The following is a 17692-nucleotide window of genomic DNA, read 5'->3' as shown; positions in this document are numbered from 1 at the left end:
GGTTAGTGTTGTATTCACTTTACATTCATGTCATTAAGAACTGCTTCAGTGTACTTAGTAAATTACTTTTTACCACAATAATGTTTCTTCACTATTTTATGACAGAAAAATAAAACTGTTCCTTATTTAGTGTTTTGTTAATCTTTTTGGTGTCGATTGAAATTATATTATTAATTGAATTACAACTTCTTAATAGCCTTTTAAAGCTAGTTCTTGTTTTAGTTCAACAGGAAACCGCTGCAATCGTGTTGCCGAGTCTTCTTGATTTTCCGTGCAGCGTTAGTCGTTCTAGGAGAGTACCTGTTTTGTCGTTTTTAGGTGGCACTAGTTATTTTTGTAAGTTTTTGCAGTATTTGTTTTAGTTGCACTTAACTCGGTTATTGATAATAAAAAAATAATTTGTTTTTCATCGTTATGAGCATGTAAAAAATTTGTTACTGTGATATTTTTATTTTTGTGTGTTTCGTACGTTACATTTTTTACTTGATGTTAATTTTTTTAAAATTGCTGATTACGAAGTGTGTCTAACTGAATTATTTATATTGTTTACTGTTATAAAATAAAATATGGGATTAACTGTATTATGATAACGTGTTCGGGTGTTAGGGTTAAGTAACCGGTAGTTAGGTTTCCTGGTTTGATAAAGGTTTTTCACTCTGTGATGTGTTTTGATATAACATTATTGTGTACCCACTTCTTTGATCCCAAGTTGTTTGACGGAATTCGGTCTTAGTTTTTAAAAAAGTAAGGTGTGTTAACCTTTTATCATTTAGTTATTGTTTTGATGTATAAGCAAGGTAGTATATTTTTTAAGTTGAAGTATTGTTTATCTTATTGTATTCTAATTTGTGTATCTGATTCTGTAACTCATTTAATTAATGCCTATAAATTCCGTAAAAGTAAATTTCTGTTAGGAATGCAGTATTAAATAAATCTAGAAGAATTTAGTGTAAGTTATCCAATGATTCTGGTAGCTTCTCTTGATTTGCATAATTTTGTTTTGAAAGGTAATTGATATAAAAATATTTGCCAATCTTTTATATTATTTGAATAGTTATTCAGCAAAATTAGTTTAGATTTTATTCTTGTATTTACGTTTTGGATTATGGTCTGGTGTATCTTGTTTGAAATAATTCTGATGAGCTAGTTTTGAACTATTGATAAGTATTCTGGTGCTGTATATAATTTAGTGCATAAGTGAAATGAATTAGTATTACTTTGTATTAGTAAGTTTGTTCAGTTTTTTCATCAATTGTTTCTTTGTGGCAAAACTAAGCTTATTTTTCTGTAAAATATAGTTGTATTTTTTGTCTACATCTTTGACAACAGTGCTTGATTTCTGATGTCAGTTTTTGAATTTGTGTTCAAATCTATATTTAAATGTTCGCAAGAGCAAATTTTTTCATGACTTCTGAAAATGAATGTCAAAACTGTTGTGAATTTACTAATTATACCCTACTGCATATAATAAAAGAAAAACACATATTTTAAAAAGTGTTATCTTTGCTGGTCAAAGGAAGTAATTTTTAACTTGTTACTCATAACTTGCAAAACACAATAGTAATTGTTACGGTAAAATAATGCTAATGTGCAGTAGCATATTTATTTACAGTTGCCCTTAAAGCTTTAAAGGTCATACAGAACTACTGTTTGTTTAGATTTTATTTTTAACAATTATGTGATTCTTATTAAATATCTTTATAATTTTCCTCATTCATTCGGCCAAATGTTAATAATAGCTAGAGTTACAATGCAAGACTGTGTCAAATCACATAAACAGTAAAAATTGTTGTGAACTAACATGTAACTTGCATGGTAAAACAGATGATAATTCCCAGAAAAGCATAATAATATACATAAATGGTTATAATCCAAATTTCTCATGAGTGACAGGGCTTTTTATAATATATTACAAATTTTAAGTCTACAGATCCTGACATACACTGCTGTTCACCATGTTTGCTCCAGGAAATAAGTTAAATAATCCTTCACCTGATATCTAGTGTGAATATATTTCCATGCTGGTAGTATGAATGGATAGTTGCGCAAACTTAGATTATTTTACTTATTAATTATATACCAGATAAGATGTTTACATTTTAGTGTAACTTGGCCAACTAAACAATCTTAAAATGAAAAATAATTGCTTTCACACTGCAACTGAAATAGGTAACATTTATATATTTCGGGTAAAAAAAAAAATTGCACATTATGTTTGATTTTAAGATGCCAAAAAATTTATTTGCAATTAAATGATCAGTTGCAGAAGTTCAAGGGATCATTTTATTTGATATGATTATTAAATGATGATATATTAAACCCAAGTAGAACAAGCATGAAACAAACTTTGGTATAATATTCCAATTTCCTATTATTTACTAGTAAGAGTTCAATAATACAGTCACCAGTATTATTAAGTTCAGTAAATTAATTAAAAAAAAAAAAAAAATGAAGTGTATTAAGTTTGATAAATTATTGTACGTTCATTAAAAAACAAATAATTTTTTTTCTTGTGCACCTGAATAAAACTGCATTATTCTACGTTGTATTATAACCTCTTATAGCTTAAACTGTCTACTCGATAATTTAATAATAAGCAATGTAAAACACGTTTCTTTTAGCACTGAGTTATTTTATTTATAAACTACAAGATGATGTCCAGTTACATCTACCTTCTGCAATTTTTTTTTTTTTTTTGTAATGAAATTCATTTTTTAGTGATGTGTTGACATTTGGATTACGTTTTTTTTACAAAAGTGTAGGTGTTACATTTAGGCATTATTTTATGACAGTTTACTTGGTGAAGTAAGCTTTTAAGCCTGGCTGATATTAACTAATTCCAGTTAGTCAATTTGTAGTTGATGTTTAGTGAAGTAATAATATTTTAAAAGGAAAGAAATTGGCAATGAAAGAGCAGTAATAAACAATCACTAACATTATTTTTTTGAATTAATTTTTTTTACATACTGCTTTATTCATAAAACCGCTAACAAAATTCTAATACAATCCATAGAGTTTAATTGTTGATCATCTGTTATTATAAAATTTTGAAATGAAAATATTTTCAGATTCTATTTTAGCATTATGAAAAATATTCTATTTAAAATTATAATGATTTTCTTACAAATTTTAGTCTTTTTTTGTTTTGAATTAAAGTCAAATCCTTGAATTTTGTGTTTGTTTTCTATTGACTTTCTCAAATTTTTTTGTAATTAAAGCCTCTATGAATCTTGTTAGAAATTTTTATTAGTTTATTCATAATTTATTCAGATTAATTTATCTCAAACCTAAGAAGTGTTTTTTTTTCTTTTTTTTCCCCCAGTTTTTTGGGCTTTGCAATAATTTTCTTCTAAGCTACCAGCTATACAATTCTGAGACCTGTTGGTTCAGTTTTCAGATCTAAAAATTTGAAACTACCAAGTGTCCTGTAATTTTACTTCTAATGATTTCAGTTTAGCTTCATTTTATGTTTGTAACAGAAATCTGTATGAAATATTATAAATATTTGTATCTTTTAAGTGGAAACAATATGTTTATGGATACTAGTTCTAATGTAATTTGGTTTGTAGATTGTTATTCCAAGAGAAGATAATGAAAGGATTAAAAATTTACTTAGCTATAATTAAATTAGCTGTTATTAAATTATTAATTTACTTAAGCTATGAACTTATTTCAGTGCTGATTGTTTAAAAAAAACAACATAAAATTTGAATATTTGAAAATATACAAATTTTCATCAGTTTTTTTTTTGTTATTTTTGAATTTAAGAGTCAATTTCAGAATTTAGTTATAGATATCAGTAAATGAGTTTACTCTCCAATTTATCCTTTTAATTTTATACCTGGGAGTCAGATTCAAGATAGAATTGAGTTTGCTGGGCTGAGCTGATTGAATCCTGCTTAGAATGGTTAAAATTTGTTACCTACTGGATGAATCCCCAGTTAATTCAGTTGTAGTTGGTGTCTAAAATTTTTTTAATGAGAGAGATTTAAGGCAGTAAAATGACTGGTGATTCTGTGATAGTTGCACATGTAACAATTACATACATATCAAATTTGAACTTACACTGATAAGGGAAACATGTGAACCTTGCCTTATCATTCAAATATAAAGAGTAAGATTTTACTGTTAAAATATAACCTCAAGTAAATATAAATTAATTTAAAAATATAAAAAATTAAATAGAAAGTAAAAAAAAACCCTTAAAATATTGCATGATCCTATCAAGAAAAGCAGGTTGAGTCTGCTAGACAATAACTGTATGTCTAATTATCACTGTGCACCATTCATGTTATGAGAATGTTAATCACAACACCTGCTTATATCTTATTGGCTGTGAAATGTGGTTGCTTCCTAGTTTCATCCCAATACTTCTTCATTGGATAAGAGTATATTAAAAAAAAAAAAAAAAACTTAATGTTAATTATATTTGCTGTTAATGATATTCTGTCAGTATTATGTCTGATAAAACATAGCCTATTAGTTGGAGTAGCTTTATTTTAATATTATTTAATACTACTTATACTTAAAACAGAGCTAAATTACTATGTCTTCATGTTTAATTTATGATGTAATAGCCATTATTATTGTTATTACTATTATTTAAATATTAAGTACATTATTGCTTTATTGATATGTTACATAGTTATGTAGTAGAATTTCAAGGATTTTTATTATCACAATATTTTGGACTGAGATAAATATTATTTATTAAAGATATTATTTTTAAACGTCTATTATTTAAATCATTTAATTAATAATTTACTTCAGAATATTTCAATTTATTAATCTTAGATATTTTCTCTTCATTATTTCGTTGTAGTTCTTAAATGTCAAAAATTACAATGTTCTTTCATTTTAAAAGAGAAACATTTGTGAGATAAACCTGTTACAAAAAACTGGTTTATTTCTTTTTATTAGGAAATTGGTTCAATTTTAAATTGATTAGCAAGACAGTATTTTTATATAATCTTTTAAATCCAATATTTTTTGTCTTAAAAAGGTTGCCTTATCAGACTTGATAGTTTAGAATGTTATATTTGGAAGATAGTAGTTACTGTAATGTTAGTAATATTTTATATCTTTTTTATTTTCGGATGTAAAATAAAAATGGATGCAATTCATTAAATTTTTTGGCAACATATTAGTTCATAGTTTAAAATTGTGGTAGGATATTCAGAACCATGTGAGTTTTCCCCATTTTGCTCTTTTAGATAAATTTAATTAACTATTTCCTGTTGGGAAAAAGTTATTTTCTAGTTGATAACTCGTTTTTTATTCATGGCATCACTTCTTACTTTGTTTCTTGCCTTCTTTTTGTAGCCAAACTCAGTAATTTCATTGCTACATCATTAATGAAGGGGAAAAGTACTTGTAATGTTAAACATGTTTATATTTTAAAAAAATAATAGTATCAGTTTTTTAATACACAGACTTTCACAGCAAACTTTATAATATTAAATAAAGTATTTTTAATATAGTTAAATTGCAATTTACAACATGAAAAAGGGTTATGTATGCTTTGATATAGAGAAAGATTTGTTATTTCAGAGAATGATGCATATAAACTTTCAAAGCAATTAAAATTAAGCAGTAGTCATTATCTGTATGGTAAGAAGATAGTAGGGCAAAATTTACCTGATAAGTTAGAATTTGTTGCAGTTAGTGATGATTGTTAGCAGTAAATAAATAGTTTAGAGCAAGTTAAACTAAAAAGATATGAAGTAAGAAGAAAACTTCTTTCACCAGTCACCTCAATTGGGGAGGAGAATCCTTTCAATAATATCAAAGTAAAAAAGTCTTGGTGTTGTTTTGAAGAAAGGATAAGGAGTGTTATGAGCAGAGAAATGCTCTACTATTGATTCTAAGTATCCACATAAGCTGTACTTGATAGCACACATGCCAGACATGTTTTATTTTTATCATTTTGGTTACATTATATAACTGGCTATATGTATTTATTTAAGACTAAGTTAAAATTAGAAGGTGACAGCCTATTCAAGTTTATGTATTTAATACATTTATATCAGTTTGGTTGTATTATGAATGAAATGATATGTCATAAAAGAAACCACAAGAATATAAGTTAGTGAACACTTCTTTTTGAAAAATATATTGCAAATATATGCTGGGTATTAAACCATAGTGATAAGCTTTAATAAGACAAAACTGAAATCCTTGCTTGTTCAAATTTCCATCTCATTTACATTCTGTCAAACAAACCTGACTTGATACATTTCTTTTTTGGATCATTTATTACATTATTAGATCAAAATTTGCTAAACAGTTGGATATTGAGTAGGTTAGTATAATTTTGATTGTGCTGATAACTTAAGAATAGTGGTAGAAACAAATTAAATTAAAATTCACAGGGAATTGTATCACAAACAAGGTAAGCAGCAAGACCTAAAATTTACTGCAAGTGAATGTCGTAAAAGCAGATGCCGCCATGCTGTTTCAGAATGTAGTAGTTTTTGTATTATTTAATTAGTGTTTATAACGAAAGTTACAGTAAAGCAGGTAGATTGTGGATTGTGGTGTTCTTTGGTGGTTTTTCCCCCTACATCCCTGGGCCGGACATCCACTCAAGTATACACGGCCCAGGGATGTGTCCTTGTGACTCTAAGGGGGCCTCCTCACCCACCGGCTGTACGTCCGGCACGGCAGATCAGGCCTCCCGGTTCTGGATCTTTTCTTATTGCTGCCCGTCTCTAATCCTCTACATGCAAGGGAAGGTCTGGCTATGCCGTCCCCCCTCATACGCAGAGAATCGGGTCTCGGGCTTTACTCTTTTATGCTTGCCTCAAACCGGCGGCACCAGCCCCAGCAAGCACCGAAGCGCCCTCAGGACCGACACCGCCGGCCGGGACTCGGTCTTTTATTTTTCCCTTTCAAGCAACCCTAGGAGTTCCCACCCCATCACCGGAACCGCATACCTAAGCATACGGGCCCTCCAGGGTGGGACTGCCCTCCCTGCCCTATCCTCGCACCTATCGTCTGTGATGCCTCTCCTCTTCCTCTTTAGATTTGAGGACGGTGCTCGCAAAATTGGAAAACCAATCCCAGTTGTTATTGGATTGCATTAACCAGCTAACCAGGGTGTCAGGTTATTATGCCTTATTTCATGTCTGAGACCCTCCCATCTATAGCAGATGAATACGGTGTGTACCACGTCGTCTTCTTCCTGACAGTACGGACACCTTGACGTCTGCCTTTTCCCGATTCTATTAAGGTATTTCCCGAACGACCCATGTCCAGTCATCAACTGAGTGGTGTGGAAATTTAGTCTGTCTTTCTCCCTACCCAACCACTCTTTCAGATTGGGAATAAGTCTCCTTGTCCACTCACCTGCTTGAGCGGATGACCATGCGGTTTGCCAGTTGCTAACGACTGTGTCTACCTCGGCTCTTGGCACACCTGCCGCCCTCATGCTTCAGCCTTTTATCTGTAATTCAATGGGAGGCGTTTCTGCTAAGACACATAACGCATCGTAAGAAATTGTTCTATATCCTGAGACAACTCGTATTAGTGCTACTCTGTGCACGCTTCTAAGTTTGCGTTTATTGCGTTGTACATTCATTGCAGTGCCCCAGGCTGGTGCCGCGTATAAGATAGATGACATCGTTGCCATTGTGATCAACCTTCTGACCACTAGTTTCGGTGCACAGTGGTTATTAAATAGAACTCTTAGAGCCTTAATTGTTGGGGCAACCTTTTGACAAATCATATCTATGTGATAACCATACTTTAGACTCTTATCTATGAATACGCCCAAGTATTTGACGTTACTGACTTCACGAATAATTTCCCCCCTTATTTCTATATTTATTCCTCTGACCCTTCTTCTACCAGAGAGCAAAATGCATTTTGACTTAGCTGGGGGCTACTTGGAGTTGGTTGTTATCTAACCATTCGTCTAATAGTTGTAAGGCCTGATTTGCCATAATTTCAAGACGGTCCACTTCCCTATCTTCCACCAGTACCACAACGTCATCTGCATAGCCGACAATCCTCACTCCTTCTGGATAAGGAAGCCTGAATATTCCATTATAGAAATCATTCCAGAGTATGGGTCCTAGAACGGACCCCGTGGAACACCACCAAACATCTGAAAATTTACCGTGCCCTCAACAGTCTTGACCTCAGTATGTCTATCGTGTAAGTGCTGATTAATCTGATTTACAATTTAATCACTGATGTTCATGTTTATTAGAGCATCAATAATCGCCGGCCACGGTACAGATTCAAATGCGTTTTTTTACATCCAGTAACACAAGTAATGGAAGACTTCTAGATCTCCAAGTACCGCTTCTGGCTGCTGTTGCCCATTCCGTAATACTGTTTCCCATCCTCATTCATCCTCTGAAGTAATACCTTACGGTGGTTATGGAGGCTAAACAGAAAGAGAGAGAGAGAGAGAGACAGGTAGATATTAGATAACAATTGTACAAAATGATATTATATGGTGCAAAAACTGTTATCAGGTAGGTCAATATCATGAAGATTAGACTCTGCATGAGAAGCAGTTCAACATGGATTTATAACAGATATTTAATAATTTTAGATATTATGAAAATACATACTGTATTTATTTAGAGCAATTTGCTATTGAAGGTTATACAGATAATATATTAATAGATTACATTGATAGATCTCCAAACTTTGTGTCAATTTCTATTGAGTTAAAGGCTGGAATCAGGAGTGGCAGTTCTAAAGAGGCTCTTGAACAAGTTAAGAAATATGCAGCAGGAGTAAAAGCAAACCATAAGAAAGTTCTGACTAATAACATTGACATCATGTAGGAATGAATATGGATTATCCTACTCGTACATTTATGCAAATGAAGTTGGTACAGCATGATTGAAGTGATACCAATAGTACAATATATTGTAGGTTCATTGAAGAACTCATAGCAAACAATTATGATAATTTAGATGATTGGTCAACCAGTAACAGTGCACCACAATACTAGCAGTTTTAATAGGCGAGTCTAATAATTAAGGAATAGACATATTTTTGTATATAACTGGAATAATCACATAGAAACAGTAATAATTACAGATTCTCATTATACACATAAGACCTAAAAATCCTGTATTTTTTTCAGTGTAATTTATAATCCAGTTTTGTAGGAGTGAACCCATTCTTTGTAAGGCTTGTGTTATGAAGGTGGAGATTGCTTGGCAACTTGAAATATTTTTTTTTTTTTAGTCATATGTATTTTCTGTTACTCGGTGAATGAGTAAACTCTATGTAATCAATATTTGTGATAATCCACACAGTTTACTCAATAGTTCCTGAACTTCTGATTTTTTATGAAATTTTCTTTTAAGCATTTTCTCATCAATACCTTGCTCAATTTGAAGATGAACTGAATTCACTCAGCTTTTAATGCTTAATTAAATTATATGTACTTATAAAATATTACTTTCTCTTTAAATTAAGTTAAGATTTAAAATAAAAATAACAAATCTGACTACCTAACAAGATATTCCTCTCTTGCCCATCCTCTCTCTTTCTCACTCACTCTCTCTTTTTTTTCTGAACTATTCTATAGGAGAGTAGCCTCAACACGAGCCACAATGAAATAATAATCTGCCTTGTTGGTATTTCAAGATGCCGGAACGGCATCATAGAAGGAGCCTGGGTAGAGGCTAATATTTTGCACATGTACCTATCTGATAAAGAGATGAAGAAAAAGAGTGGTAGTGGAGAGGGTTCAGTAGTTGTAATTATTTTAGTAGTATCTTATTTCTTACTGTATAATTATAATTATTTGCTGCATAATTATTTAATATGCAGATGAATTTAAATGGAAACACCTTTATTCAGGTAATTTCATTAATATGAAATTAGTGCAGCTATTGAAATTCCTTCTGTTTATTTTTTCTCTTTTGTTCTTTCTTTTTACAATATTGCTTTTGATGTTAACAGTAAATAGTAGTACTAGTATTCTGATTATGATTTATTGAAAAACAAATTGCATAATGCTGCCAGGTAACTATATTAATTTAGTTGTTGATTCACAACAACTAACTGATGCAAGATCCGATAGCTGTTTCAGCAGGTATCTGTTTTTTTTAATAAAATTCTATTTAAATGAATGATTAATGATAATTTAATACATTACTGCCGGGTTGCTTAGAAAAAATTAACCACAATTAACTTTAATTCAATATATTGTAATTAATCTATTTTAATGAATTGCAACTATATTTTTTTTAAGCGAATTAAATGTCATTTAAAAGAAAATGATGAGAAGAATGTAAAAAAAAAAATGGTTACCAGTGTTCAATCAGCTGCAACCTCCCAAGTTGCCAGGTGTAAACAGGTATGTTATTGTTAATTATTTACGCTCATTGTGTTTTTCAAAAACATTATGTACAAAATTGAAGTTCAATTTTTTCTGTACACGAATAAACACATGGTTGCCCATAAAAAAATGGCCGCAAGTAGTAGTTGCCATTATTTGAACTAATTACTTTCAGTCTGGACGAGTGTGAACAAGAGAGAAGGAATGCGTGCGCTGCTTCATGTTGTAAATAAAGACGCAGTATGACTGTCATGTACAGAAGAAATTAAACTTCAGTTTTTTTTAAAAACATGATGACTGTAAATAATTAAAATTAACATACCTGTTTACACCTGGCAACTTGGAGATTGGCATTTTCTTTCAAATGATGTTAATTTACTTAACATAAAATATGGTTGCAATTCGTTAAAATAAATTAATTATAATATATTTAATTAAAGGCAATTGCGGCTAATTTTTTGTAGGCAACCTGGCAGTAATGTGTTAAATTATCATTAGTCATTCATTTAAATTGAGTTTCATTAAAAAATTATAATTATAAATTATGCCTTAACTTCATTTGTTTTTTATGATATAATTCATTAAAATTTATTTTAGGGTTTTATTTAATAGATTGTTTCATATTGGGATGATTTGTTTTAATTAAAAACTTAACTATTTTTAGAAAGCTATGTTTATTTTTGGACTAAATTTTAGGGTATGTCTAGTCTTAAAATTAGTCACTGATCCTGCTTGACATAGTTAAATGTCCATTCAATTTTAATTCTTTAAAAAAAAATATATTTTTTCATCTTAATATATATTTAAAGTATTTTTTTAAGCTTTACCAAAAGCAGATTCTAGTTTACAATATTTACAAATTCTATGTAAAGGTCAAAATTATAATGTATATAAATTTAATGAAATTTGATACATTATTTACTTCATATGTTTATTTATTTTTTTTCAGGTTTAATAATTGTATGAATGCAAACAAGCACTATGCAAGCAATAGTTGATCAGGAGCAATCTCCTAAGTACCAAAAGATGTAAGTTTTGATGAAATTTTAATTAAGATTTGTTAATTTGAACCTTTTTTATTTTTGTTATTATTATTTTTTAAATATAGTTTTTAGTTGTAGCTTATTCACATTAAAAAAGTTTTATAATGAGAATTGGTATCTAGATTTAATTTTTAATCAGTGAGGTTCATACATATTGTTAAACTCATTATTCTACTTTGAGCATAATATAAGATTCCCTCTATTTTAGTGTAGAACTTATTTGTGTTTAGTTGATTTTTTTTCTAAAGGCCAATTTATAAATAGTTTTATACTTGAAAAAAAATTTAAATAGATCATAAAACACTAAAAATAACTAGTTGATTAAATTGTTAAAATATATTGTATGACGTGAATTATTAGAATATTATTTATAATAATATTACTCAAACTTATCAAAAATTAAATGTTCAGTTTAAATTTTGTGCTAAAGGTATATACTGGGTTATAAAAAATGAAATCTATTAAAAAGTTATTATTGGATTTTGTAAAAAAAAAACTGAATAACTTTGTGAAAAGTACGAAAAAAGTGAAAGTATATTTGTTTATTAATGAATCAAGACCTTAATTGTTTACTATGTTTAATTTATAAAACTCATGGAACAACTTATGTGGCCTTTTGTAGAGGAATTTTAAACAAATTATCAAATACAATACTTTTTATCATATTTCCACCCACAATCCTTCAAGCTTATCTGATGAATTATTTATAAAAAAAATCCTGTTTTAAAATTGTCGTTAGGAAGACTGAAAAGAATAGCTAGAAAAATTGATACTGATGCTACTGGCTTTCCACTATTAAATGAGGATGAAGTTATAAAATCCATAAAATAAATTTTTGCTGAGTGATGAGGAGGTAGATACATCATAACAGATAAGTGTTAAAGCGCATTAGAGACTTTGGTTAGCTTGTCAATCTGAACCTTGACCAACATATCAACACAAATTTTGGCGAAAATGTGAGATCTTAAAGCTTAGAAACATTGAAACAATATTAGTGCTATAAAGTATTAGCAGTTATTTCAAATGTTAAAACATTTTTCATTTATGTACAGCCTATTTTTAATTAGTCTATTGAAAATTATAGAATAATAAAACCTATTTTTATTAATATAGATTAAAAACAATAAAAGAACTAATTGTAGATGTAAAGACAGTTTTTACATAGATTGCTTTGATCATTTTGTCCTATGAAAATGGACATTTTTCATACGCTAATGTATGAGAAATGCTATCTGAGTGGGATTCAAACCTGGGACTTCTGGATGAAAGGCTGAGATGCTATTACTCCACCAGAGATTGGCTGTATCAGATTTTAAAAATAAATAATTTTAATTTTGTGGGATGAATATCTTTAAATTATACTGAAAACTATGTTGGCCCAAAGACAAACCACAAGTTTATATTTTCATTATCAGTACCATTCTCAATTTCAGTTCACTATCTGCATTTATTTATATATTTTTATTAACTTAATTTCATTTGAATTAAAATGTCAGCAGTGCAGTGCACTGGTATAAAATTTATCTATGTTTCTTTATTGAATAAATAAAGTTTCTGACTTTTGTCATTTTTCTTTAAATAGTCTATATAATTGTAGCTTCAGTATACAGATGAAAATGGGAAAACATTATTTCATAACTCTTTCTTTCTTTTTATTTGGATGTTTATGTTTTTCTTTTGTCACATTATTATAAGTAACAGGATGCTGAAAATAAAGTAAGCAGTATGTTGTAGTTAATTATCAAAGAGAATTGCTCAAGAACTGTTTGTAAAAAATAAAAAATTTAAACCTGCTGTACATTTCAATCTTGTAAGTTACAAGTAAACATACAGAAATTGATGAAAAAAATTTCACTTTGTATTTATTTTTCCAATTCCTCTACTGATAAATAGAAAAGTAATATGTGTGTAGTTTTAGATTTAATTATTTGTTTTTTTTTAATAATGAAGCTTGTGCATAACAGCATGAAATTGAAGTATTGTTTTATTATTTCACTGTCTAATGCCCGGCATGTGTTGCAATGCCACTTAAAGAAAGAAAGTGTTTGTGTTTTAATTCTGTTTATTGAAGTGCTTTTGGATACACAATATTTTTTATTTCTTCCGTCTGGTGTGTAAATGAATAAATCAGGTTTTCTGATGCATGAACAGGCCACATACAGCTGTTCATGTGAGAAGCATAGATTTTCCAAATTTAGTCCACACACTTGTAGCGATTGTCCCTGTGCTTTGTTGGTGGTCATTGCAAATGCAAGTTGCATCTGAAACTGCAAACATTTGAATTTGAATGGCATATTTGTGTCTGAATCAGTGGGATGCGTGGCAACAATACATTTTCTTTAAATATTCCATTTAAAATTGTAGCTTTGATGATATTTTTCATTATCTTTTTCACTGAAAGCCTGGTACTGTTGTAAAGTCGTGGTGGATTGATATTTTGGAGAAGAATGATAGGCACACCAATTTTCAATGTTAAAATGTGCATTGGCATCCTGGGAAATCAAGAATTCAGTTACATAATTGACAACTTCATCTTGATTAATTACAGTGTCAGTTGACTTATACATTGTTGCTTGGCCTGATATTTCATTTTGAATACTGCAATTGATGGCATTGACATCATTATTTTTGGCTGCTAATATAGCACATGCACTGAGCCACTGATGATTTTTGTAATTCTGTGCAGTATTTGGGAAAACTTTGTGAACCAATTCATCTGTGGTTGCCATAATTTTATACAAGTTTGTTGGCAATGTGATACATTTTGTCAATTCATTGATTGTCATTTTCCCAATATCCAATAATTGTTTTGTGAAACATTCAGCAAATGCATCATGTTGTAGGTATGTATGCATATTGGTCTTCAAAGTCAGTTTTTGTACATGTCGCCATAAAACTGATGATATGAGACATGCATTAAGTTCATTAGTGGGTGTTGAATGTGTTATAGGCCGTAACTGGTAGAGTTTGTTGAAAATCACCAGACAATAAAATGAGTACGGCACCAAAGAGCTGTTCATTCTCTCTCAAATCTTTTAGTGTTTGATGAAGCGCTTCTAATGCTTTTTTGTGTGCTATATAGTACATTCGTCCCATATAATGAGTTGACATGATTTGAGTAATTTACCCATTCCAGAATTTTTGTTGATATTGCATGTTGGTGTCTCAGTGATTTACATATTCAACAGTAATTTCAGTACTGAATGCACTGTTTGGCCACCATCCAAAAGAGTTATCGCAATTCCAGATGATGTGATTGCCAGTGCAATATTTTTTCGTGATCATATGTTTCAAAATAAGTGAAATGAGAGAAGTTTTATCTGTGCCTCTGGACACATCTAGGATATCCGCCGCTTTGGCTTGTAATTACATGCATAATTCTGTCATATGCTATGCGTTGCTCTGGAACCAGTTTCGGAAGATTTGTTTGAACAAATGTACGCAATTTGTTGACATTGAAGTGTGTTTCTTGTGGCAAATCATGATCGAAATGGTTGTTTGTAGATTAATTCAGCGCAGTCATTCCCAATTGTACCAGTGCTTTGTTAGCGATTGCCAAACATATGTCCTCAATCGAAACCAGTGCCTCATTACATACGTTTGGTGTGAGTTGAATGTCCAGATTTTGAGTTGTTGCACACACAACAATGTAGGATGTCTTCACTCATGTAGTCTTTGTATTTTTCCCAAAGATATTTTGGATTGGATGGGAAACACATTCCAAGTGTGTTTGATTGCAAATAATGTGTGTATTTGCTGTGGTTAAGTTATATTCGATGCATTATCGATTGAATTGTCCCAATTTGTATCATTTCCAAGGTTTAATTTTTGACAAGCTTCACGATAAATTGCACATACTTGACCATTTACTGTTCTCAGTTCTTGGAAGGATGTCGGTCCACATACATTAATTAACAGTAATCGCAAATAAAAGCATTCAACATTCTATGGGTGAACAGTATACAGACAGCCTAACACATCAGTCGAATATAAATTGGGATGTCCTTCAAATGCTTTACCTTGTTTGCGATGTTGAAACTTTTCCGCTGATGCATTCCATGTGTAGTATGTTGGCACTTCAGAGTAAAGTAGCATCTTTGCAAACATATCATCCCTGCACAATGAGAAAAGTGCAGTTAACATTGTCGGCAGTGGTGACAGTGCTCTTGCATGTGCATTACACATTCTTGCATGTGAAGTACACATGTTGTCCGTTTTCAAGTTGCATTGCCAAATGAACAACTGTTGGATGTTTTTCATAGACTGGAAATGATAAAACGTGCCATATTGCTTCATTGCTACTAATGTAGTGACCCAGTTGATATGATCAATTTCATCGATAGTTATAGTTGCATTTCTCACTCCAAAAATTCAATATTGCTTTTTTGTTGACATGTTTGCAATTGTACTTGATCTATTTCACAAAATTGCAGTACTTGACATTGATGTGTGCTTTGTATATTTTTGTGAATAACTGTGAATACAGTACAACCCAATGATTATATAGACTTCAACATCATTGTTTTGTATTCTTAAAGTGATGGATTTGCCGCCATCTTCAGTTGATCATCAACGAAACGGTGTATATCCATCATTGCCAGTGATAGTCTCTGCAAGTAAGTCTCTTGGGTATCGTTTCATGCATTTCCATCAGACGTGCATGGTGAATTGTTGAGTAAGCCACATGGACAGTGAATCATGTTTTTGGTGATGACTTCAAATAGTCTGGATCAATGTTGACATCTGGTATTTCTGCTGAGATGACTTCATCAATTTGATCTGGTGTGATTTTTTTGATCAACCAAATCAAAATGTGTGCATGTGGCAATTCTCTTTTTTGCCATTCAGTGGAATACATCCAACAGTGTCTCCTGAAAAACATGGTGCTTGACAGTTAAACCCATTAAAGACTTCAATTTTTGTTTGAACACTTGCGTGGAAATATCATGACGATTCTGTGATGATTGTCTAGTTAACATAAGTTCTTTTATTTCATCTCACGTAGGATTGTATGTGAATGTAATAAACAAATTTGGGTGGCCATATGTGCTAATATACGTCATTGCATCTTGTGTGTATTCATGCATGTGCCGTGGACTACCTGTAAATGTGGCAGTAGTATGACCATTTTTCCCAATTCATTGAGATTCACATAGCCGTCATTAACAACTGCTTCATGTAAATGTATGTATTCTTCGGAATGCAACTTGGTTTGATTTAATCGAATGTACAGGAGTCATTTGGTTTCGATTTTCACAATGTTTAAATCTAATTTAAACATATTAAATAAGATTCATGCTTTACAACTAGGAGTTTACTGTTATTGCCAACATTTTCCACTTGATTACCTGTTAAATCATTAAATGCTAACTAGTTTTCTAATAATTTGTATTTCTTTATTTGCTACATTAAATTCATTTATTTGTACTATACAGTCACTGAAATCAAGTTTTATGGTCAGTATATTATGATTTGTATTATTTTTTTTTGAGATAATGAAAAAGCAGGTGGTTGAAGGATTTTTGATTAATTTTGTGTGCAATTGTTTCTTTTGTTTACTTAGTCCAAATATTAGGCCAGGACACTTTCTACGCAGCTGTTTTTTCCTCATTAGTTTTATTAAAGTAATGTATTTGTCCTTCTTTATTGATTTTCCATCGGATAGAATAAGCTACTGCAACATTTTAAAAAATAAAAAATTTCTTTGAAGTACATGCCGTAAGTTGGAATATATACTAGTAAATACTTTTTTTTTGGTACTTCTGTAGAGTATGGAAGCTTGGTCATGCTCCGAGATATCAGTGGAATATCTGAGATATCAGTTGAAAGCTTTTGAAGTGTGGCTGTAGAAGATAAGGTTTTGAGGGTCAGCTGAGTATGTGAAGAATGAAAGTGTTCTTGAAAGGAAGCGTTTACAATAAAATGGTTTTATATGTATTATAAAACTGTTTGGTTGATAGTTAGAACCTAATGTTCATTTATAATGTATATTTTTATTTTTTCTTGTAAATAAAAAATGAATATTTTCATGTAATGCCTGTCTGTATATTCTATGGGGAATGTCTGAAATGCATTGGGATGCAATGGGAGATAGAGATAGATAGAGATTTGGGTGCATAGGTTGGAAAGAAATCAAGCACTTATTTAAAATTTAAGGAGTACCCAGCGCAGAGCCTTAATTGTATGCACTGGTGTTTTTAAAACAACCTCCTACGAGGCTACCACTGTATTGGGAAAGGCTTTCCCAATAGTGGTGAAAGTTCGTGCGGTTATGTGGAAATTGCAAAGAGGCAGGGAGGCCGAGGTATTTAGGATGTGGTTTTGAGCCGGACCTTTA

General features: G+C 30.8%; 1 protein-coding gene across 5 annotated transcripts in view; it reads left to right on the top strand.

The window, feature by feature from the left end:
• Positions 1–227: 227 nt before the first annotated feature.
• Positions 228–17692, top strand: part of Ge-1 (Enhancer of mRNA-decapping protein 4 homolog Ge-1) — a 153944-nt gene continuing 136479 nt past the window's right edge. For 3 of the 5 annotated variants that reach the window (XM_075355778.1, XM_075355781.1, XM_075355782.1), the window contains exons 1-2: positions 228–336; positions 11262–11340. In XM_075355778.1, coding sequence (XP_075211893.1) covers positions 11279–11340 — 62 coding nt within the window. In that variant the 5' untranslated portion in view covers positions 228–336; positions 11262–11278. The other 2 variants (XM_075355780.1, XM_075355779.1) reach the window with 2 other exon arrangements.

This window comes from Lycorma delicatula, chromosome 2 (genome assembly GCF_047948215.1).
Source record: "Lycorma delicatula isolate Av1 chromosome 2, ASM4794821v1, whole genome shotgun sequence".
Classification (NCBI taxonomy): domain Eukaryota; kingdom Metazoa; phylum Arthropoda; class Insecta; order Hemiptera; family Fulgoridae; genus Lycorma; species Lycorma delicatula.
This window is presented reverse-complemented; position numbering and strand designations above follow the sequence as displayed.